This window comes from Eschrichtius robustus, chromosome 4 (assembly GCF_028021215.1).
Source record: "Eschrichtius robustus isolate mEscRob2 chromosome 4, mEscRob2.pri, whole genome shotgun sequence".
In the NCBI taxonomy this organism is placed as follows: domain Eukaryota; kingdom Metazoa; phylum Chordata; class Mammalia; order Artiodactyla; family Eschrichtiidae; genus Eschrichtius; species Eschrichtius robustus.
The window spans coordinates 250,409-275,417 of NC_090827.1; the positions used below are offsets into that span (position 1 = coordinate 250,409).

General features: G+C 44.4%; 2 protein-coding genes across 2 annotated transcripts in view; one reads left to right on the forward strand and one right to left on the reverse strand.

Moving 5' to 3' along the window:
• Positions 1 to 5,588: 5,588 nt before the first annotated feature.
• LOC137764450 (homeobox protein unc-4 homolog) lies at positions 5,589 to 6,814 on the reverse strand. The gene is made up of 2 exons (XM_068543641.1): positions 5,976 to 6,814; positions 5,589 to 5,778 (listed from the first exon to the last, which is right to left on the reverse strand). Exons 1-2 carry the CDS (start codon positions 6,812 to 6,814, stop codon positions 5,589 to 5,591), a joined length of 1,029 nt encoding a protein of 342 aa, XP_068399742.1.
• Positions 6,324 to 25,009, forward strand: part of GUCY1A1 (guanylate cyclase 1 soluble subunit alpha 1) — a 57,374-nt gene continuing 38,688 nt past the window's right edge. The window contains exon 1 of the mRNA XM_068542371.1: positions 6,324 to 6,407. The gene's annotated coding sequence lies outside the window, so the exon portion shown is untranslated. The remainder of the gene's footprint in view (positions 6,408 to 25,009) is intronic.

Below are 25,009 nucleotides of genomic sequence, written 5' to 3' on the forward strand. Positions count from 1 at the left end.
GTGGCTCATGGGGTTCAGTAGTTGTGGCATGCGGGCTTCAGTAGTTGTGGCTCATGGGCTCAGTAGTTGTGGACACAGGCTCAGTATTTGTGGCTTGCGGGCTCTAGAGTGCAGGCTCAGTAGTTGCGGTGCACAGGCTTAGTTGCTCCATGGCATGTGGGATCTTCCCGGACCAGGGCTTGAACCCGTGTCCCCTGCATTGGCAGGCAGATTCTTAACCACTGCGTCACCAGGGAAGCCCCTTGGCCTCCTTTTGAAGCACAAACAATTTATGAATACCAGGGTTATGTAATGATATCAGGGCCAAAAGAGTCACTATAATTATTACTCTAGGACATCAAATTAAAATATGGGGATCTGTTGAGTCAATATATTTAACAGATTTTTCAAATATGAGAATTAACAAAACCTCTCAGGATCGCCAAAGCACAAGGACGTTATGTTTACCCAGAAAAGGGTAGCACGGCATGCTTAAACATCCAGATAAGCTGAGGATTTCCCAAATCACCAAGTCCTGGCTCCTTTTTGCTTCCTATCTCTTCCTTCAAGCTATCTCTCTCCTTTCACCTTTTACAATAAGCAGCAAGAGGAAACCAGCCTGTGTCTTCAACACATTGCTTAGAACTTGCCTCTGGTGAATGTCTAAGTATTCCTCGTTCCCGCATACCTGCGGACTACAATTCTGCTGAGTTCCTGCCACTATATAAGTATCTCCTTTCCCCCGTTTTCCAATAACGGGTTCATTTCCAGCTGTGCCTTCACTGGCAGTGCTTTTACCATCCCTGCTTCTGCCAGCTGACCATTTGTGACCTGTCAGGGATTCTCTAAGGTGATGGGGGTTTTCTCTGCCGTGCTTCTGACTCGTTGAGAGCAGAGTGAACGGCCACACGTGTACTAACAGTACACTCAAAGCAACCTAGGCTTCCTAACAAATCATGCTCCCCCAGATTCTTCCAACCTGCCCCCTCCAAAGCTACTTTCAGTTTAAGGTATTTTTTAGAGCAACACCCCACTTCCCAGGACCAAAATCGGTATTAATTTCCTATCGCTGCTGTAACAAACTGCCCAAATCTAGTTACTTAAAACAACGCACGTGTATTGCTTCACACTTCTGGGAGTCAGAGGTCTGAAGCGGGTCTCGCTGGACCAGATGCAAAGTGCTCACGTGGCTGCCTGTCCTCTGGAGGCTCAGCGAGAAGGGCTTTCCAGCCTCACCCTGTCCAGAGGCTGCGCACATCCCTGGCTACCCACCCCTCTCCACCCTCAAGCCAGCAATCGCTGGGCAAGTCTTGCTTACACTGCATCCCTGTGACTCTCTCTGCCTCGGACCCAGACTTTCTTGCCTCCATCTTTCACTTATAAGGACCCCGTGATTGGGCCCACACGGGTAATCTGGGGTAATCTGCCCACCTCAAGGTCCATCGGTTACAATCCTAATTCTGTGTGCAAACTTAACTGCCCCTGGCCATGTGCCACGAAACATAAGCTATTCACAGGTTTCAGGGATCGGGACACGGCATCTTGGGGCCGGGGTGGAGGGCGTGAGGGCATTATTCTGCCAACCACCCTACTGAACGCTGACAAACACCATCTGTTTTGAGAAAATATAATGAACTCTATTTCCGTCCCCACTGGAATCTCTTAAAGCCCATGTTGCTTCGTGAACGTGTATATCAGGACCAGAAATTTAGGGGCTCCGACCTCCTGCATTCTGCTTTCCTGAATTAAAACCTCACATTCCAAAAGAGACGTGGGATGCTAATGTGGTCCCAATGATTGAGCACAGGTTACCAGGGCAAAAGACATCTAATTAGGTGCATTTCAAACAAATTGAAAGTAAATGACCTTAAGGAGGAAAAAAGAATAATAAAGAGAAAAACAAAGATAATGAAGTTTGACAAGTTACCTTGATGTGATAAACAGTACAGTCAATGGTTTGTTTGCTAAAAAGTAAAGAGAAGTTCTACCTCTGACATATTTTTTAAAAGTACATGTACACTAGCACACAATTTCCTCACATTTCTTCCCTCCCACCCTCTCCCTTTTCTCTCTAAATTCCTTTGGTTTGTGAACTTGTGGTTTTTGTTTATGAACTAGACCAAGAAGCCAAAAAGATGAATCCATTAGTCCCATTAGTTGATTTGAACTGATATGGTTATAAAATCCCAGAAAAAAAGAAAGAGGCTTGCTCTAAAAATCCCCAGGTTTAAACAGATTCATAAAACCCATTTCCATGTGGGGCATACTTAATGAGCCGACTGCAGACCAGTGCTTCCAAAACTGTAATATGCATACGAGTTACCCAGGATTTCGTTAAATAAAAGTTCTGATTCGGTAGGTTTGGGGTGAGGCCTGAGGCCTGTATTTCTGACAAGATCACAGGTCATGGTGTTGCTGCAGATACACAGGCCACACTCTGAGTAGCAAGGAGTTAGATCGCACCTCTGATTGCCATTGTCATCTGCAAATGTGAAAAGAATACACAGTTGAATGCTTGTGTGCTGTTGCCAATTGTGCATACAGGAAAAACAAAGCATCTTGGGAAGAAAAACTTGAGCTTTTCTGCCTGAGAGACAAAGTTACGGAAAGTCACTTTAAACTGAATACTTGTCCTTGTTAACGTTTTGATGAAGTTGCCATGACAACTTTCCTATTCTCAATAAAGTGGAGGCAAGTAGGTTTTAACCTATACATCATCTGTAAGACAGAACAGATCTCAAAGATGATGAAATATTCAGGTGTTCATTCATCCATTCAATGATTTTACCGAATCCCTACTGAGATGCATGTTCTTTGCTAAGCACTTAGGCTGGAAAGATTACTTCCCAGCATCAAGGAACTCAGTAATTTTTCAGGGCATATCAGTCATCCAGATTAGAGAATGTCTCTCACAATCACGCTTTGGTGGTTCCTGTACCACAGGTCGGTTGCTTTTCCCACACACCCTATAGAGAATGGGGGAGGACCACAGGCAGACCTCTTCTTAGTACGCTTCCCTTTATTGCGTTTTCTTACAGATTGAAGGTTTGTGACAACCCTGCATCGAACAAGTCTATCTGTGCCGTTTTTCCCACAGCATTTGCTCACTTCATGCCTCTGTGTCACATTTTGGTAATTCTCACAATATTTCAAAAGTTTTCATTATTATTGTATTTTGTTATGGTGACCTGTGATCAGTGATCTTTGACTTACTACTAAGACTCGCTGAAGGCTCATTGATGGTTAGGATTTTTTAGCAACAAAGTATTTTTTTAGTCAAGGCAGATACATTGTTTTTTAGACATAATGCTATTGCATACTTCATAGACTACAGTGTAGTGTAAACATAACTTTTATATGCACTAGGAACAAAAAATGTGTGTGACTCGCTTTACTGTGATATGTGCTTTATTTTGGCGGCCTGGAACTGAACCCACTATGTCTCTGAGGAATTGCCTGCACAAGATACTCTCTACCTGAGAGCTACCCTTGGTGAAACTGGGTAGGTCCTGGTAGAAAGTACTGAGGTTAAATGTAGTCTTTACCAAGGAGTCTGTGTGCCTTAGAATTTGAGGCTGGTAAAGGCAAGAATGAATGGGTCAAGCAAGTCATGATCCAGGATGAAGGGTATGTTGACAAGAGTAATGACAGTAGAGGAAAACAAAAAACAAAAAAACAGGTTTTATATGAAGCTGCAATGCATGACAACTAGAAGGCGGGCAAATGAGGCCGTCTGGACTCAACTTACCTTTCTACCTCATCTGCCTATACTTTTTTTGGTGTACTTTGCAAATGACTCCCTTTTAAATTTATTTTATTGAAGTATAGTTGGTTTACAATGTTGTGTTAATTTCTGCTATATAGAAAAGTGATTCAGTTATATACATACATATACATTCTTTTTTATATTCTTTTCCATGATGGTTTATCACAGGATATTGAATATAGTTCCCTGTGCTGTACAGTAGGACCTTGTTGTTTATCCATCCTATATATAATAGTTTGCATCTGCTAATCCCAAACTCCCAATTCATCCCTCCCCCACTCTCCTCCCCCTTGGCAGCCACTAGTCTATTCTCTATGTCTGTGAGTCTGTTTCTCTTTCATAGATAAGTTCATTTGTGTCATATTTTAGATTCCATATATAAGTGATATCACATGGTATTTGTCTTTTTCTTTCTGACTTACTCTTAGTATGATAATCTCTAGGTCCATCCACTGTTGCTGCAAATGCCATTATTTAATTCTTTTTGATGGCTGAGTAGTATTCCACTGTGTACATGCACCACATCTTCATTATCCATTCATCCATTGATGGACATTTAAGTTGCTTCAACGTCTTGGCTACTATAAATAGTGCTGCGAACATAGGGGTGCATGTATCTTTTCGAATTACAGTTCACTCCGGATACATGTTCAGGAGTGGAACTGCTGGATCATATGGGAGTTCTATCAATATTTTTAGTTTTTCAAGGAACCTCCACACTGTTCTTCATAGTGGCTGCACCAGTTTATATTCCCACCAACAGTGGAGGAGTGTCCCCTTCTCTCCACACCCTCTCCAGCGTGTGTTACACGCAGACTTGATAATGATGGCCTTTCCGACCCTTGTGATCGCCACTCCCTTTATGAACATCAGGGCCCTGCCTTCCCACCTCCAAGCCTTTGCTCACAAGTTTGCCTCTGCCGGGAAAACACAGAAGACAAACACTTCCTCTATTTTATCTTTTCCCAGATATGATCTGTGCTGTAAGGCCTGACTCCACTGCCGTCCTGATATGAAATAGTCTCCTGTCAGAAGGTATCTGCGTTTCCTCTGAGCTTTCAAATCATTAGCTTTATCTTTCTTAAAATACGATGAAATCCTCTTTCAATTATGCGATACTGGGTACTTCTTACTTATTTGTTTCCTCCTAGGACTTAAATTCTCTGAAGACAAAAGCCCTTTTGACCTAAGAGATTATCATGCATCGGGTGTAGAGAAACAGATGGTTTCAGAGATGGCAGAGCCAAAAAATGCACACTTATAGCTCTAGACCAGTTGCCCGATACTAAGGCAAATTTTAGTTAAATGCCTTTTTTTCTTATTTAAATGTCTTTTTTCTTATTTAAATGTATGTTTATTCTGACTGATGTTTGCCTTGAGGACAGCATAGTTGTCAAGGCTGCGAGATGAGTCTAAAATGGAGAGATTATGTGGGTAAGTTTAGGGAGAAATATACGAATTGGAGATAACCACGAACAATGTATCTCAGAGTTCCTGGGTTTGAAGAAAGATCGCATAATAATCATGATTAATTATGAATTCAAAATGAAACAGCATAATGAGCTTTTTTGAGGTCGGAAAGGTGACTCAAAACATTTATATAAGAACTTTTTTTTCTGTTCTGGAATACACACACACACACTCACACACACTGCACACCCAACAAACAGAACTAAATGTACCGAGCCAAGCAGAATCAGGACCTTACTGGAAAGATGTAAATGCTCTGCAGCCATAGAACTGCATTTGCAAAGGAGCAGATCGGCTTTAACCTGAGAACCAGGGCACGAAAACCATCCATGCAGAGACATCAGTTTCCCAGCAGAAATGCTGGAGTTTCTAACTACGGAGAACTGAGGTTTTTCCAGCCCAGTGCATAGTGGAAAACATTGTTTTTTAAGTCGGCCAAATCTTCCTTGCGTTCCCTCCCTCCTTCTCCTTTCTCTTCCTTTGTCCCTGTTCCCTGGTCGCCGTCTCCACACAGGAGCTGCTGGGCAGGCGACGGGGCGGCTGGAGGACTCAGTCCCCCTGCGCTAGAATGGTCGCAGAGGGTGACACTCAGCCCCGAGCTGGCTTTCCAGGAGCAGGTTTCGGTGCAGCTTCCCTGCACTTCGGCTGCTAGAGTCCACGCGGAGAGCAGGGAGCCGCGCGGGAGCCCCCCGGCCCCCAGGCGACCGACACTCGCGGGGAGGGCGCGCCGCGAGCGCACAGGGGCCCGGCGTAACCTCACCATGGTGCGTTCCAGCCGCCGCTTTCTTTCTCAGCCTTTTGGTGCAGGGAAGGGGAGGGGTTCCGAGAAGACCGCAGGGAGAGGCGCTGCGAGGGATCCTTGGGGCTGAGCGGGGGGAGGAGAGAGGGAGGGAGAGCGGGAGAGAGAGCGGAGCCCGGGGCCGGGGCTGCCTGAGCGTGGGCGCCGCGCGGGAACCGGGTTTGCTGCGCGCCGCGCCCGCCCCGCCTGTTGAGCGGCAGCCGGGAAGAAGCGCGGCGGCCGCCGGCGGTGGGGACAGCGGTGCAGGGACCGGCAGGTGCCGCCGCCGGGCCCCCCTCTGCCGCCCGCCGCCCGCCGCCCACTCGCCTCCTGCGCGGGCGGCGCGGATCTGCGAGGCGCGCCCCGGAGCTGCCGGCGAGCCGGAAACGCAGCCCGAGGTCGGGACGCCCCCGAGTAAGTGGTCGCCGCGCGCCCTCGCCGGCCCGGGCTCCGGGGGCGGCCCTCTCCGCGGCCCCCCGTCCGGGCCCTCGCGTGCCCCCCAGGAAGCCCTCCTGCGGTCCCGGGGCCGGGCCCGGTTCCCACGCCGGGGGCAGCTCCGCGCGCCGGGGCCCCGCGGCGGCCGAGGGCGGAGGGCCCGCGGGGAGCGAGGCCGCGCCGGCGTCACCGCAGCCTCGTCCGGCCGCGCTGCGCGTTGAGCGGTTCGCGCTCCTGGGGGCCGGGCGGCTGCGACCCCGGGATCGCTCAGCGGGGCCGCCGCGAACTTCCAGGGGGGCCGCCGGGCTCCGCCGGGGAGTGTGCGTGTGCGCGCGTGCGTGTGTGCCTGTGCGTGTGTTTGTGCGCGCGCGCGCGCGTCTGTGCATGTTTGCGCGTGCGTGTGTGCGCGTGCGTGTGTTCGTGTGCGCGCGCTTGTGTGCGCGCGCGCGTGCCTGTGCGTGTTCGTGTGCGCGCGCGCGTGTGCCTGTGCGTGTGTTCGTGTGCGCGCGCGCGCGTGCCTGTGCGTCTGTGTGTGTGTGCGCGCGCGTGTTAATTACTGCTTGGGGATCCGATGCCCACTGTGACCGCGGCGCCCTGGGGAGCGGTGGGCGTCGGGCCGGTGCCCTCAGCCTGTCCTGGGTGGGCCGAGCAGCCTCGCGGCGGCACTTGTGTGGGCCCTCCGCTGCAAGTGGTCATGTGATTTCGGGTTATGCATTCCGTGCGTCTTTCCTTAGCTCCCTCGTTTCCCAGGGTCGCGCCTTCATTTTGCACTTGGTGAACAGTGTGTATCTTCTGAAGTAAGCCAGAAGGTTGAAGGTGTCGCTTAATTGTGACTGGGGCGTCTTGGTTTCCATCACACTGAAACCCCCTGGAATTTTAAGTAGAACAGGTCGTATATACAGTTTTAAATTAGAGCTTGATTTATAACATACCAGGGTCAGTCCTGTGATAGTGATTTCATCAAATGCTTACCTCGCAACTAGAACTGCTCTTGGGAGGAACATCGCTGACCCTCTGACGACACGTGGATAAGCGCTAGAGCCTTCAGTGATGGATGTAGATTTTTATACCTTGGTTCCTAGTGTGGGACTAATCTGTTGCTTTTCCTAAAACGGCTGTGTTTTTTTGTTTTCTTTGGGAGTTGTCATTTCAGGTACTATATTATGAAGAGTGACAAAAATCAATAATAACAGCAATTAACAAATATGATGTCTAAAATTTCGAAGCAAATCTTAATTTGTCAAAAAGCCATGTTAACAGTGTTATGCTTTTGGTGGAGTTTGCCCGTGTAGTCTGTGCTCTCTGTTCAGTTATTACACAGCTCGGTCTGTGGATTGCTTCCGGGGATCCTGAAATTGTATTTAAACGTTTGAGTCTCTGCATTTTTAGGGAGACAATCCAGAGTCCTCAGATATCTAAAGGGATCTATGACCCAACAGAAAAATAAGAGGCATGCAGTTAAAATAAATAAGCTGTACTTTTCATGTCAAAACAGTAGGCTCTTTACATAAAGCCTGTAGACATAAAGTAGTAGGAAAAATTCTAGAATAATTATTGGTACAGTAATTAAACATCTCATATAAAACAGACCCACTTGTATGTTTTTAAATGTATCAGCGAGGAAACTTAAGTAGCTGAAGTTTATTTAATAGAAATTTGTAATGAATAGATGGATATTCTGTTTTTTCTTGTGCTGTAGGATCTTTTTTCTAATGTATGACAGAGAAAATAAGAATTTTATTTTTCTCTCTTTGAGACCCAACACAAATAGAAAGTACTTATGCTTGGTGTGGTGTTTCATAGTGTATGAATATAAAAAGCCCCTTTAAGTCCCCGCTACTAGGTATCCAGGTATAAAATAACATGTCCAAGATACTTTTTTGTCGTTCTTGAGAATGTAGAAGGAGACGTAGCTTCACAAGGTTTGGTCCTCAAATCTCATGTAACTATGGCTTATAAAATGATCTTGTGTTAAGGCATTATTTTAAAAAAACTTTTAAAATTAATATTGGACTAAAGACTAAAGAAGTAAGTGATCATTCAAATTGTTATTTCCATTATGAATGTTAGATTTTCCAGGAAGTTGCTTAGCTTTCCTTTTATTTGCTAGGATATATAACTTTTGTATCATTGAATTTTATACCACTTAATTATAAATATTTACCCAAGCAACTCTTCTTAAACATTACAGTTTACTACTTTTCTGCATATTTGTAGAAACAGTTGCTTTTCTTTCTAAAATATCAATAATTTCACTGGTTTTTAGTCTCTAGGCCATCTAGATGTTTTCAGTAAATATTCGTTAGGTGCCTGTGCAGCAGTTTTGGTTGGGGCTCTCCATCTTGATACAAGAAAATCTTTTGGCAAGTTTTAGGTCTTTAGATGAACCAATTTAGCCACCCCTAGATTAGTTGACTCATTTGGCATTGGAGTGATTTTTTGGCTATCCTGACTCACATTTGCTTCTTTTGTTCCTCTCAAACAGTTTGGAAGCGTCTGACCTAGTTCATCTATTTCTCTCTCCCCTGAGTGCAGGCCCACAGGCTTGTTCTTCCTGCAGCCTTCAGGCTTACAGGGTATGAACAGAATTATTTGCCCGGAGTGAGGAGCTTTAGGCCAGTTCCCGCAGGCTTGTTCTTCCTGCAGCCTTCAGGCTTACAGGGTATGAACAGAATTATTTGCCCGGAGTGAGGAGCTTTAGGCCAGTTCCCGCCCAGCAGCAGTAGGAGAGTGAGTACCTTATGAACCCTGAGGGGCTTTGGGCCATGATCGCCCCTCCCCCAGGTCCAGCCACAAAAATGTGATTATCAACTGCGTGTAGTTGCTTGCCTGGAATCCTTTCTGGCCGTTAATAATCTTTTTATTAAAATAAACTCTCCCTTTCAGAAAATCAAAGGCAACTCAAGTTAATTCACTCGGGTACCACTTCTTCCTTCTCACCACAGTAGGAATTAGCAAAAAGCCAACAGAAGACAGTGGCTTTGGGAGTGAACACCCCAGGAAAGGGGTCTGGGCGCCCCCAGGAAAGCTTCTTAATCCTCGGTTTTTTCCAGGTCTGACATAACTATGTGTCCCCTTTCACTCTGCTGCCTTACATTAAAAATACCTTTTTAGGGACTTCCCTGGTGGTCCAGTGGTTAAGATTCCACGCTCCCAATGCAAGGGGCATGGGTTTGATCCCTGGTCAGGGAACCAAGATGCTAATGCCGCGCAGTGCGGCCAAAAAAATAAATTAATTCAAAATAAAAATAAAAATACCTGTTCAGACAGGGAAGCCAGAGAAAGACAAATATCATACGGTATCACTTGCATGTGGAATTGGAAAAAAAAAGATACAAATGAACTTATTTACAAAACAGAAACAGACTCACAGACATAGAAAACAAACTCATGGTTACCAAGGGGAAAGGGGCGGGGAGGGATAAATTAGGAGTTTGGGATTAGCAGATACACACTGCTGTATATAAAGCAGATCATCATCAAGGACCTACTTTATAGCACAGGGAATATCTTGTAATAACCTATAAGGGAAAAGAATCTGAAAAGGTATATATATATGTGTGTGTGTGTATATATATATATATATCTGAATCACTTTGCTGTACACCTGACGCTAACACAGCATTGTAAATCAACGTACTTCAGTTGAAAAAGAAACACCTGTTCAGATGTCTGGATTGCTACCTAACTCAGATCTCCCTCAGGATATTCATCCTTGGATTCCCGGTACCTGGCACATAGTGGGTGTCTTCCTAATTATTGATTTAAGTTTTTTGGTGCCTTGGTGCTGCAGGTATTCTGTTCGACACCATCTCAGGATTAGTATCTGTTTTGCAAGGACCCTACATGGACTGTTGTGGTCTTGGTCCTACACGCATGCCTGTGCTTTTCTCCCATGGGGCCTGCAGGCTGTTCAGAGCTGCTTCGAACTGTTAATTCTTTCACCATCGCCCAGCTACCCTTGGTCTTTCTAAGTTTACACCCTTCACGGGTGTTACCCTCTCCCTGTGACCGGTGCTCGTTGACTTCCTGAGTATTCCACTTCCCTTGGGAATCTACGCTCACAGGGGATTTGCTTCCTCCACTTTGATCAGCTGTCATCGCTCAGGACTTCATTCGGCTCCGGCCCCCGCCCTCCGGGCCTTCCCATCACGCAGGGCTGCCCAGCTTGCTCAGGACTTCATTCAGCTCCTGCACGCTGGGTCCACAGGACCTCAGCCTGCGCTGCCTCACTTTGGGAATCCACTGGTGTCCGGCCCCTGCCCTCCGGGCCTTCCCATCACGCAAGGCTGCGCAGCTGAAAAAGCCGAGCCTTCCGTGTGCCCTTTCTGACCCCACCTCCTGCCCTTCCAGGAAGCCCCTCACCCGGCACCGCGCACCCCCTCCTGTCCTGCGACTGCTCCTGGGCCGGTCCCGATTTTCTCCGTTTTCCTCTTTGCTCCGCGCACTGACGTTGGACAACCACGTCGGCTCTGCTGCATCCCTTAATCGCCTGCCACTAGCCCTGCCAGCACCCGATTCACTCCACCTTCAGCTTCAGGGACGGTTAACGGTGCTCGGAAGTTATTCTATTCTTTCTTGGATAATTCCTGTCAATTTCCCCATAAGACATGTTCCAGGGTTCTCCAGGTTTTCCAGTCCAAATTATCTTTATTTTTTCACTTTTAGCAGATGATCTTATTTCCAAATTCAAGGAGAATATTAAGATCAATTTAGGCGAGCTATTGATCGAGATTCATCTTGAAAGCGGGAGGCATTCCTTTATTTGACCTGCTCTGAGCGTAAGAACTCTTTCCTTACAGTGAACTGTACTGTTTGCCTCTATAATCTTCATATCCCAATTTTTACCTCTTAGAGTACTTATACAGAAAGCTTGTCTACATAACAGAGATATAATATGTCTATGATCTCTATGGTAATATTCATTTCCTTCAACTTGTCCTTAATTGGCATAGGTCAAGAATCCCATTATCATCAAGGAATTTCTCCTTTGGATGAATTCCTGTTTTTCTGAAAGTGTGGTCCTGAGAGCTGAGCAAACAGGAACGGACTAACATCATTGGACTTGTCTGGCTATCTCCTCTGGGTACCACATGGTAAATCATCCTAAAGTCAAATTTGTCCTCTCCCCTTCTATATTTTTGGCATCCATACTGCACTGTTTAATTAAGCATCTTTTTGCATACTTCTCTGCAAGTATACTTCTTTTCCTCAATTTGTACATTTGGCTACTAGATTTGGGACTTTGAAAAATACTTATTGCAATTAAATGTAACCTTTACCTTTCATTAGCCTGTTGTTCCAGAAGGTCAGGATATTTTTGGATGCTGATTCCATGATACAGATTAGCTGTTCTTCCCCATTTAGAGGCATGAGCAGATGTGGTCAGGATGCAGTTAATATCTTCATCCAATAACTGTGCAGAGTGGAGAACAGGCAGGACGTTTGGTCCTAGACGCCTTCCCTTGCTTTGCAGGAGCCCATGAATTAGTGGTCTTTATAAGGCCATTTGGGCAGCGTTATAGTCAAGTGACTCTCCTTCCTCAGCGTTTACATTCCTTCATGTGGGCGGGGCGGATGCATTCTGTGACAGACTCAGTCAGGTTCCTTGCTGGACTGCATTTCCACTTTCTGCAGAATAGCTATGAAGCAACCCTGTAAAAACAAAAAGAAATAGCCCTGGGTTCCTTTGTAATGATGGGTTCCTTTGAGCTCTCCCTAGCTGGTAGGTAACAACACTTCACATTTTGGGCACTTACAGATGATAATGTTAAGAATCTCGTGGGAGTCGTGCCTGGAATCAGTGTCAAGCTCTCAAGGCTAAAGTTGGAATCCACCTTCTTTGTTTTGAAAATTGAGACCATGGCTGGCTTCTTTGCTCCCTGTCAACCCTCCCTTCACATAACATTTTAAAAGATGATTGTAACTGTTCCCTTATCACATCCGCACGTGCTTTCAGTACTTTGTGATGAAATTTTTCCAAATTAATGGATTTAAACTCATCTAGAATATTGAACATCATACTATGGCTTGGGCCTTAAATTTGTTACTTGATTTCTGTCTCGCTTTTGCCAGTATGATGACATTTTCTCGAGGAACTGAGGTGACACCAAACCAGAATCGGGTAGTTATGCTGCCCAGTGAGTCACCTTCATTTGGATTTCTTCACCCCCAGCAGTCAGTGCACTCCTCCTATAGCTGATAAACGCTCTTAGCACCACTGTGCCTGGCAATAATAACAAGAATTAAAAGAGTTTTTTTTGAATTTGGAGTTTTTGAAAGCTTCAGCTTACGTTATGTTTTATGACACACTTTTCAGAGGTTAGTCGCTTTTTGTACCTCTCAGGATGAAGTGTATTGTGGGTTATGCGTGTTACTGAGGAAGATACAAAGTTCATGACATTCCTGCCTGAAGGGGCTTAAAGTCTGCGTGTGGAGATAACCACCCAGGAACAGCCTTGGAATTACACATTTCAGCACTTTACCAGGAGCTTAATATTTGTGCCGCAGTTTTAGAAACTTCTCAAGAACTTGAAAAGCCAGAGTCCCACAGGAGGGAAATGCTGAAGGAGGCTTTCTAGGGAAGGTCTGGTGCTGAGCAGAGATTCTACAACAGGATGAGGATGCCGGACTTTGCAGGACCTGTGGGATTTAAAGAGTGGTGGGAAGAGTGGGGTGTGAGTGTGTGTGAGCGTGTGTGTGAGTAGGTATGAAGGTGTGTGTGAGAGTTGTGAGTGTGAGTGTGTGAGGGTGTGTGTGTGTGAAGGTGAGTGTGTGAGGGTGTGAGTGTGTGTGTGAGGTTGTCAGTGCGTGTGAGTGTGTGTGAGGGTGTGAGTGTGTGAGAGTGACTGTGAGAGTGAGTGTGTGTGAGAGTAACTGTGAGGGTGTGAGTGTGTGTGTGAGGGTGAGGGGTGTGTGAGAGTGTGTGAGTGTGAGTGTATGAGGGTGTGTGTGTGAAGGTGAGGGTGTGAGTGTGTGTGTGTGAAGGTGAGGGTGCGAGGGTGTGTGTGATGTGTGTGGAGGTGAGTGTGTGAAGGTGTGTGTGTGTGTGTGTGTGAGAGTGTGAGTGTGAGGTCAGTGTATGTGTGAGTGTGTGTGAGACGAACCTGTGGATGGAGAACCGGCAACGCCACTTCTTCTCACCCCACCCCCTGTAGCATCCCTTTGTGGGAAACACTGCGGCCTCCCCTCCTCTTCTGGATTCCCTGGCCCCTTGCTGGGTCTTTGAGGTCCCGTACCTACTCAGCCTTTACATCTCAGACTAGGCTCTGCTTCCCAGAAGCTCTCCCTGCTCTTCCAGGTCTGAATCGAGGGCCTTGTTGTTTCCTTGCACCTCCCTGCACATCCCCTGTGCTATTATTTCTCCTCGGCTGTAATGTTTTTACTGAAGTAGAGTTGGTTTACAGTGTCATGTTGGTTTCAGGTGTCCAGCAAAGTGATTCAGTTATATATATATATGCATATGTATATATATTCTTTTTCAGATTCTTTTCCGTTACAGGTTATTAAAAGATATTGAGTAGAGTTCCCCATGCTATACAGTGGTCCTTGTGGATTATCTATTTTATATACAGTAGTGTGTATCTGTGAATCCCAAACTCCTTTTTATCCCTCCCCCCCTTCCCCTTTGGTAGCCATAAGTTTGCTCTCTGTGTCTGTGCGTCTGTTTCTGTTTTGTAGACAAGCTCATTTATGTCACTTTTCTAGATTCCACTCTAAGCGACGTCATACGGTACTTGTCTTTCTCCGTCTTACCCTCCGCTGTAATCACTTGCTGAATTGACTCTTCTCCCCAGTGGGAGGAGATGCCATTTCAGTTTAGCCCCCATTCTGTTCACAGACACGTAATAAAAGTGCTCCAGGGATCACGAGCGTTCGGTCAGAGTGTGTGATGTGAAATGGGCGTCTCAGAGCAGTGAGTGCTGGAAAATACCGATCAAAAGAGTTAAGGTTAAAAGGGGTTAGGTTACAACTAGACCAGGATGTCCACTGAACCTTTCTTTGTTAGGTTATGTGGAACCATTTTGTTGTTTAGAGTTTTGGGGAAAGGGTGTGTGGCACATGCATTGCTTTTAATTAGACCTTCATAGTCAATTCCAACCCTTCAGAGTTTTAGATGCAACTCTAGACTTAGGGAAATTGTTTGACTCCTCACATTGCATCAGGTGTTTCCATCCATGAGGTTGACAAACCCTAGAACTTCAATAATGCATATTTTTATTAGAGCAGTTTGATTATGTTACTAGTCTAATTGTATATGAATGCACTGAAATTGCCAGCTGCTTCTCATTCATTCTGCAGCTTCAGATATCCTCTATTACAAGTAGTTAAATGATACATGGCTCATATGATTAACTTAATTAAACACAGGACAAAGAATTTCAACGTTTCACTAGTATAATAGGAACTTCTAAGTTGTGTATTGGTGAATATAAAACTGAATCAATATAGGTTAATTCAGAATTTAGAGGGTTACAAATGTAACGTGGAAGATACTTGGATAAACACAGTCACAGAGTCGAGACTTGATGGGTCAAGATTTGAGGCAAGAGATTCTTACGCTGGATCAACACGGTACGTTTCCAAATGTGATTAGCAACAGGCAATCCTCCCAGTGAAAACTCTGGGTAAAATTTCATTTTTCAATGTATTAAAGTATTTGCAGTCACTAATGACTAATGACTAACATTCTTCTTTGTTTGTCTCTGCTCCAAGTAACAATATGCCGCAGCCTCTATTTGTGGATCTTTTCTGTGGGGACGGCTTAGAGTAATGTTCTTAAGCTCTTGTTGTGTCACCTCATGCTGAAAACTGTTCCTGGCGGTGTGTGAGAGAGCTGTGGTGTTTCCTGACACAGCCTGTTGCGTAGCAGGCTGTCCTAAGCTTCTCCTCGTTCCCCACTCCCTCCGAAGCTGTAAGAGTTTGTCCTGACTGAAGCCGAGTTGTCACCTGCAGCTCACCTGCTGGCTTGGCCAGGAGCAAGAAGGTTGTGTATCACAGGTATCGTGAGGCCACAGCCCACATAAGTTTCTCTCGCATCGGTCCTGCCCTGTGGCCCGCTCATTTGGATTATGCGGTCCTGTGGAGTGTATCTCTGGAGGCCACGGGGAACTGTTTGACCCAGAAAAAGCAGCACAAGCTTGTTTGTCCAAGAGCAGAAGTCACTGTTATTATGTTGCCTTCTGCCTTCAATCAAGACCATGGTTTCTTGAATATAGACTTTCAAAGTCAAGAGAAAAAGGAAAGTGGTAGATGTTGCAGGTGGGGCTTAAGAAAGGCAGGTGAGTCGGGTGCCTTGGGCACCAGGGCGCTTAAGCAGCAAGGAGGAGGCCCGGGGAAGTCCTGGGAAGAGCTGTGTGCTCACACGTTTTCTTCCCTGTTAGTCTTCTTCGTCGCTGATGAAGAAACGTCTTAACTGGGGGTGGTTAGAACATTTTTGCTCACCAGCCTTGATCATCTGTCCAAATCCAACTGGAGTAAAATCTGTTGAGTTATTCTTGTCGTAATATTGGCTGTGTTTCGGTGCACAGTGGGTGCTGGGAGCTGTGTGCCGTCAGTCTGTTTTACACGCAGTGAAATGGTGTTGGGCTGTAGTTGTCTGCATTAGCTGTCTTTGACAAATAAGCGTCGGTCACTGCTTGAGTGCCGAGAAGAAGTGGTGCCGTGTGTGCGTGTCACACGCCGTGTGCAGTGGTGTAGAAGCGGTGCAGTGCTTACAGCTCCCCCTGGGTGATCTGACGGCCGCACGTCACCTCTAACTCTGCTCCCGTGTCTCGGTCACCCTCCTACTAGAATACTGTGTCACAGCCACATTGTCCCAGCTGCAGTTTGTCACCAAACGCTTTCTTGTTCTGTCTTTCTCTTTTGCGCATACTTTTCTGCTCCTTGGAATACCTCCTCTTGTTTGTTATGCCTTGTTATTTCTTACTCATTCAACAGGACTCAGCTTAAGAGTCATTCATTTGAGGAAGCACTTAGCAATGTACCGTGTCAGCGTTCGATGCAGATTTTCTGTGTCCCCATCACAACATGTCATGATAGTTCACACTTCACTGAATTTGTGTGCTTTTATCCTGTTCACCCACCAACCCCTACATGAGACCCTCCTTTAGGGTTTCATGTTGGCTTCTTTGTATTTGTTTGTTTTTGCTTTTAATTCCTGAAACCTCATCCCTTAGAATGTAGGAATAGGTGCTTAATAAATAATTTGCAGGATGTATGAACAAATGAATAAGCGAATGGTTGGATGGATGGGTAAATTCAGGAATTCAGGTAGACAGAAAGATTAAAGATTTTACATAGGTAGAATAATTATAAAGAAAGGTCTTAAAGAAAGCATCTGTGATGGAGTCCAGAGCAGAATATGAGCTTTAAAGGAGAAAGCTATGGTCTTGTCCGGCACTGGAGAGAAGTGTGCGTTGCCGGATGGAGAGTAGTGTGATGTGAAGGTAAAGCGGTGGTGTGTCCACGGTTAGTGAGATTGAAACTTAAAGTTTAACATCTGTGAGCAGTAACTATGCATTTGGTAAAAGAACCCACAGTCAATATACAATCGTTTGAAGTGAAAAGGAATATGTTTTCTATATTTAACGCAGGTTGCTTTCTATATTTTCTATATTTAATTCAGGTTGCTCTAGTGGAAGTATGAAAAAACCCAGCCTTACACTGATGCATAGTTGAAAAGGGAGGAGGGGTTTAATATGTTTTAAGACAACTGTAGATATTCTTTTGGTATAAAAAATTCAAAATTTGAGAGGTGATCATTTCATAAAGGTTACTTGCCTTTATGAAAGGGATCTGAAAAGATTAAAATCCATTGTTCTGTGAATGGAGCCTTTATTCCTGCGTGAATTTGGAACATCATGGTCACTGGAAAATACTGGTTCCCCTTGTTCTGTAGATCTTCCAAATGTTGACAAACTTTACATTTTATATTATACAGTATCAAAATAATCACATTAATTAACATCACCACTGACCTCATCAGTAGCCTGGGAAGCTGTCAGGCTACCATGGCAGATGTACATGGTGCAGCTGTGGGTTGAGGAAGTTTTCCAGTTCCCTCTTTTCAAGCAAAAAATCTGTCTTTAAGTAGAAGAAAAGTATAAATAAATTTTTCTTTACATTAGAATAAGTATTATTGAATTCTAAAATAATAACTGTTAAAATGAAAGTTTAAATTTAGAAAAGTTAATGTAATTTAATATCATTGCAAAACAAAACCCCAAAGTGTAGTTACTTCTTGTGTTTACATGTAGATGTAAGAAGAACTTGGGAATTTCAAAATAATGATTTATTGGACAATAATGAGGTTACAGAGATCAGAGCAAGTATAGCGAATGAAAGGTAGAAAGAACACAATAGAAGTTCGGAGAACAAACGGAGTTAATACCTGAATATACACATTCATACCCTAAACCTACTACGGTAGAAAAGTCTACAGGGGCATACATTTCATGAGCTACATAATGATGACCTTGTAGATGTCATGTAACTTCCAGAAAGCTCCACTGTGTACTTGCAAGAGAATGAGAATGGAAAGGACACATGGTATCCGAGTGCTGTTATGAAAGCAGTTCTGACCTTGCACCTTCTAGGAGAGGCTCTCAGGGCACCCCAGGGTGTGCAGAACTTGGAACCCTTTGACAACTACTGCTTTGTTAACCAAGCCTTGAACAAAGTAGTATCAAGGGGCTAGAATAATGTAAACCTAATTTCAGGTCATAATAGTCAACATTCATTAAGTACATACTATATTCCAAGCATTGTTAAAACGCAATTACCTTTCTTGAAACCCTTGAGAATGTTCTACCCTTATCATTTAATTTAAGATGAGGAAACAAAGTCAAGAGTAGAAAAATAATTTGCCTAAATGTCATACATTGAATTAGTGGTGGAACCAGTCTTTTTAGCCAGGCAGGGTCCATCCTCTAAAAACTATGCTTTAGGACTTCCCTGGTGGCTCAGTGGTTAAGAATCTGCCTGCCAGTGCAGGGGACACAGGTTCAAGCCCTGGTCCAGGAAGACCCCACATGCCGCGGAGCAACTAAGCCCGTGTGCCACAGATGCTGAGCCTGAACTCTAGAGCCCGCAAGCCACAACTACTGAGCCTGCGCTCTAGAGCCCACGAGCCACAACTACTGAAGCCCACGCGCCTAGAGCCCATGCTCCGCAACAAGAGAAGCCACTGCAATGAGAAGCCCACGCACCACAACGAAGAGTAGCCCCCGCTCGCCGCAACTAGAGAAAGCCAGCGTGCAGCAATGAAGACCCAATGCAGCAAAAATAAATAAATACAAATTAATTAATTAGTTAAAAAAAAAACTATGCTTTACCACCTTAATGGCTTACATATAAATTTTTCTGTTGGTTTGTATATGATTTTGCATATAATCAGTAGCATTTGTTTTTAACATAGTCAGATTAGACTCTATAGCATTATGAGCTTTAGAGTTAGGTTTTGATGATCTATGAACTTCCAAATAAAACACATAAAACCAGAAAAAAATTAATACATTTAATACAAATGATAGAAAGTCAGTTAAATTAAAGTATCTTTAAATTCTCCACCAAAGTTATGACTGTAATGTTTAGGAAACTTCTTTTTTTTCATATTCACTCTTGAAGAATATTTTGTTGGATTTATAATTTAAGGTAAAGAGGGTTTTTTTCTTCTTTCAGCCCATACATTTTTTGGCATTATCTGCTATTCTCTATTGTTTTGGTGAAACGTAAGTAAAAATCATTTACTCCCTCTTTATTATACTTCTTTTTTTCACCTCTGGATGTTTTTTAAAATTTTTCTTTTTATCTTTGAATTTCAGAGGTTTGATAACATTATGCCTAGATGTAGTTTTCTTTGTATTTATCATGTGTGGGGTTTAATGAACTTCTTGGATCTGTGTTTGATGCTATCATCAAATATGGAATATTCCCAGACATTATTTGTTCAAATATTTTTCTGCTTCCATTTCCTCTCTTTTTTTCCCTGGACTCTAGATACATGTATGTTAGACCTTTAGATATTGTTCTACAGATTTCAGATGCTTTTCTATTTTATCACTCTTTATTCTCTTTGTGTTTTTGTTGGGGTTATTTCTGTTAACCTGACTTCATGTTCACTGATCCTTCCCTCTGATGTTAAATGGAATTCTTTATTTCCCTTGCTGTGATTTTTCATTTTTTGCATTTCCGATTGTTTCTTTTTCTTTATGTTCTGTTTCTTAATGGAAACTCCCTATTTATGCCTGCTATTCAACTAGGCCACTGGATTCTTTAATATATTTATCACGGGTATTTTAAAGTTCCTGTCTGGTAACAACATCGGGGCCATTTCTTGGTCTCTTTCTGTTGACTGTTTTCTCTTGACCGTGGGTCACTTTTTTCTTCCTCTTCTCGTGTCATCTATCAGGTGTGTGTGTCATGTACCACATACACATATTAGGCTGCGAGTGTGGAGGACCAGCCCATCTTAGCTTTGGGGTCCTTGGTGTTCTAATCTCTCCTCCAGCAGCTAAAAGTCTGATAGACATTTAACTAGCCACTCTTGACCCCAGCCTGTGGGAGATTCTGCCACCTTCCACCACTTAATCTGGGATGAAAATACCCCAGGTCTCATCTCTTCCACAGCTTCTTATTTATTTATTTTGGAATTTAGTTCATTTAGGTTCTTTTAGTCCTCCACTGAGTTGGGTTTTTTTTTTTTTTTTGATGACCTGGCTAAGGTATGACACTTACAATAAACCTCAAATACAAAAAAATATACAGTTGGATAAGATTTGACAGGTGTATACACCCGTGAACCCATCACCACAATCAAGATAGAAGTCGTTTCCGTCACCCCTAAACAATTTCTTGTGTCCTTTTCCAATCAGCACCCCTCTATCTCCAGGCAATCGCTGATCTGCTGTCTGTAATTCTGGGTTTGCTTGCAGTGTCTCGATTTTATACAAAGTACTATTACAGTGTGGACTCTTGTATGTGCGGTCCCCTCGCTCAGGTAATGATTTTGAGATTTATCTTCTTTGTTGCATGTTTCTGCTGGATAATAGTCCTTTGCACATATGGCTATACAACATCTTTTTCATTCATTCACGTGATCAAAGACATTTCAATTGTTTCCAGTTTTTGATTGTTACAAGTAAACCTGCTTCATGAATGTCTGTGTTCAAGTCTTTGTTTGTATATGTATTTACCTTTCTCATGAGCAAGTACCTAGAAATGGAATGGCTGGGTGGTATGATAGGGTGTGTTCAACCTTTTAAGAAACCACCAAACTGCTTTCCAAAGTGGTTTGCTCCTCTTTACTTTCCCACCAGCGGTTTACGAAAGATTCCCGTCATTCCGCATCAGCATCAAGTCTCGGCATTGTCAGACTTCTAAATTTTAGACATTCTAATGGGTTTTTGTCTCATGACTAACATTATTGAGCATAACGAGATGTTTAGTGGCTAGCATTAGGTTTAGGTGAGGGTGGGAGTGTTGCCGAGTCCAAGCTCGCTCCGCTTGCCACACAACCGGACAATACGTCGAAAGACGCGGTGTTGACGCAGGCGATAGGGACTTTATTCGGAAAGCCGGCAGACCCAGAAGATGGTGGACTAGGGTCCCGAAGAAGCATCTTAACCAGGTTTGGATGCTAGTTTCTTTTATAGAACAGGGAGAGGGAGGTGAGGAGGTAAAGCACAATGAAAAAGGTAATAAGTTGTTGCAGATATTTCCGGTTCCGCCCAGACTCCGGAGGGGATGTACGAATTTCTTCCTTCCTGCAGCCGTTCTCAGGTGGGCCTGGTCAGGGTGTTCCTTGTGAGCGGAACAAAGTTATTTTAGCTTAATGCTCATGACCTGGGAGGCCGGGTTCCCAGAGATGGGCCATTATGGATAATTTAAGCTTATAGGCAACTTGATTATAGTGATTAACTTGTAGCAAAAAGCAACAGAACACAAAGGTTAAAGTAAAAGAAGCAGCTCCAACGCGGAGTCAGATGTGTTCTTCCCTGTTACAGGACCTCATGATGGGATTAAGTGCCCTTTTAAGAAGAGATACCTGAGAACTATCGCGTCTCTCTCTCTCTCTCTCTCTGTGTCTCTCTCTCTCTTCTCTCTTGCCCCCCCTATGTGACAAGGTAGGCATCTGCAAGCCACAAAGCCAGCTTTCACCAAAACGCGTCCATGCTAACACCCTGCCATTGACTTCCAGCCTGAAGAACCTGAGAAGATGTGTTAATGTTGTCGCGGGCACCCAGTTACCCAGTTTGTGGTGCTGAGTTACAGCAGGCCTGGCTGACCACCACACCCCCTGACCCTCTTCGGTCTCCCAACAAACCCCTCTGTTTGAACATGTGTCCTCTTCTTTTTCATTCTCAGCATACTTTTCTGATCTCTGCTTCTCCATCTGAGTCATAACATCCTTCTTCAATTCTTAAGTATGAATATTTCCCAGAGTCATCCATTTGGCCATCTTCTCTCTCTTTTGCGGCCCTTTGACATTGAACGGTTTGACTTAAAGTCCTGATTTAAATGGCTTCCTCTATCTAGAGGACCACAGATTCATATCTCTAATCTGTTTTACGCTCCTTAATTAAAGACTTCAATTTTCAGATGCATCTCTACCCAGATGTACTGCTAAGAATTCAAGATCCACGTGTACAAAACACAGCTGACCATCCCTTTGTCAAACTGGCTTCTGGGGCCTCTTTCTACTAATGGCCCAACATCCTTCCAGACAGAACCTGAGTCATCCCGCTCCTCAGACCTACTCATTTGCCGCTGATGCCAACTTTAATTTTGTAGTATCTCTAGCACCACCCTTTCCTGCCTTTCCCACAACTTCCTGCATTCCCCCCGCCCCGTTCACCTCGCTGTACTTCCTCCATGGCATGCCCTTTTGCTCATGACTTCACGTCCAGTCTCTTGTCATTTTCAGATGAGCTTAGTGAACTTCATGCATTTCTATGTGTAGTGAGATTCTTCCTTTCCAAAACAGGTAAACATTAAATAATAAAATAATGAAAGTGATAAAAAAGAAAAGGAAAATAACTGGACAAAAATAGTAAAAACAAATAGGACGGTTCATACAAAATAATAAGATAGAAAAGGAAAATACATAGGAAAACTTCTTGAAAATGATTTCTTCTCCAGTTGTGTGTTGCTTACATATGTGTATTTGTGCTGCACGTACAGAAGGATCCAGGGAAAATAAAGGGAAAAGACTGAGTGAACCGTATAATAAGGACTTAATATATCTGTATCCCATCCATGTTTATACCAGATGACTCCAAGCCGGTAGTCCTGTCTTTTAATTTCAGCATAAAATTAACTTACTAGGAGCCTAAAGTTAGATAAATTGTGATCTACATTGGCTAGTTAGATTAAGGCTGGAAACATACTTAACTTTCAATTAAGTGGCAAAGACAGGGTAATGAGTAAGTCAGGCTATTTAGAAAATATGTTTAGAGAATTAAAAAAGGACTAAAGATAGCTTCTTGAGAAAGTGCAAAAGGTGATGAGAAAATCGTGAAAAAGAGCCTGGGGAAATGTTTTAGAAACTGTGGACAGCCAAGCCAGTTTCGCAGCGTGTACTGATGCTGGTGCGAGGTGAAGAGGAAGGGCGACCCTCCGACTGGACTAAAAAGGAGCATGTGTGGTAACTCTCAGATCAACAGGTGTGGGACTTGAACTCAGAGGACGGAGCGGGGAAGTTTTCTCAAAGCATCACAGCCATTGCGGGGCCTCCACAGACGGAGGGGGCTTCTCTGCCTTTCAGTTGAGGAGGTGACCAGAGTGTGTGGAGTGATCACATGGCCTCAGCTTCTGAGCGACCTCTGTCCCTCAGGAGCTTTGGGGTTTGGGCCAAGTCACGAGAATCTGGATTTCTGTTCCGCCACCTGCGAGTGGGAAGGACTGCAGTAAACAGCCTCTAAGGTCTCCTCAAGTTCTGAACTTGTGTCATGTAAGTGCCTGTGTCCTTATGTTGACTTTTGCGTAAAAGATACTGAAACGCAGGAGACACATTGTTTGTGTTCGCTGTGAACAGGAAAGTTCCTTCAGACCCTCCCTGTTTTCAGTTGGTCAGAGATGAGAAGACCTTAAAACAATGTAGTTGTGGTTTGGGGTTTAATGGGAAAGAACTTGCTCTCTCAACATGCCCCTTGGGGTGTCCAGACACACACCTGCAAATCCGTGTTCAGAAGCCAGGTGTCATTTCTGGTAATGATTTCTTCTGAACTGATCCTAATGTAGAAACTCAGAAAGAAGTGAATTTCTGTTGGAATTTGCTGCATTTCTTTGGCTGGCCTGGTTCCAGCATAAGCTTCAAGGCCCGTGTCTCAGTGTCAGTGACAGAAGACCATTTTCTGTCTCAAGAATCAGAAAGAGCTGAACGGAAAACTCTAGAAGGCCCGTGACTGCCCGGCAGCCTCTAACCAGTCAGTGGCCTGTGTACCCCACTCCCCCGGAGCTGCCAGAGAAACCTCTCTCGCCCCGCCCGGGGTCTCCAGGACGGGAACCTTGGGTGAATCACAGAAGAGGGAAGATCTAACTCAAAAATCTAACTCTCTTCTGTGTCAACATTACTCTAATCCAGCTCTTTTTTTTTTTCTCACCTTTATTAGCCTTTTCCCTGGGATTTTAAAAGAAAATTTCTCAGAAAAATATACTTTCCCATAATTTATTCCTCTCCTTTACAATAAAGATGCTTTAAGTGTGTCAGAGACAACCACAGCCTTTCTAGTTGTCTTTTATTTTTTTAATAAATTTATTTTTGGCTGTGTTGGGTCTTCATTGCGGTGCACGGGCTTCTCATTGCGGTGGCTTCTCTCGTTGTGGAGCGCGGGCTCTAGGCGCGCGGGCTCAGTAGTTGTGGCTCGAGGGCTCTAAGCGCAGGCTCAGTAGTTGTGGCTCGCGGGCTCTAGAGCGCAGGCTGAGTAGTTGTGGCGCACGGGCTTAGTTGCTCCGCGGCATGTGGGATCTTCCTGGACCAGGGCTCGAACCCGTGTCCCCTGCATTGTCAGGCAGATTCTTAACCACTGCACCACCAGGGAAGCCCCTCTAGTTGTCTTCTGATTCTACTTTGATTCCTAAAACCAAAGAGGCTCAAAGTGAAATTTTGCGCAACGGGGTCTCCTTAGAGTTCACGGGGGTCCCAAGAGGGCCCCTCCCACCTGCGTTTCTGGGATGTCTTCATTCCCTCGGTCCCAGGCCCAAAAGTCTGACCTTCCATTTTAGCAGATAAATTTAACCTTTGTTTTCCCCGACTGTATGTACTGCCAGAAGAGTTTGAGTAATAATCACTATGGTATATAAAAGTCCCCCATTTTTCAAAGTCACCCCAGAGCATTGGCTTTATAACCAGATGGGCCTGGGTTCACCTCCTGTTTCTGCCACCCACTAGCAACGACCAAGGACAAGTTCCTTAATCTACGTTTTAGATTCTTCTTGTGTAACATATACACACACGCTCCCCATCAGATGGTTGTGAAGATTCGATGAGATAATGTATATGATGTCTTATAAGGTCAGCGAACTGAATCTATAAAGGACCAGACAGTAAATATTTTAGGCTTTGCTGGCCTTGGGGTCTC

Bases quoted from the DNA above. Each gene is read 5' to 3' on its own strand.
- LOC137764450 (XM_068543641.1), bottom strand. From the start codon at position 6,814: ATGCACAGACGCGCGCGCGCGCGCACAAACACACGCACAGGCACACAC. The intron at 5,779-5,975 runs GTGAGGTTACGC...CGACCATTCTAG, and splicing joins GGCGGCTGGAACGCACCATG to CGCAGGGGGACTGAGTCCTC.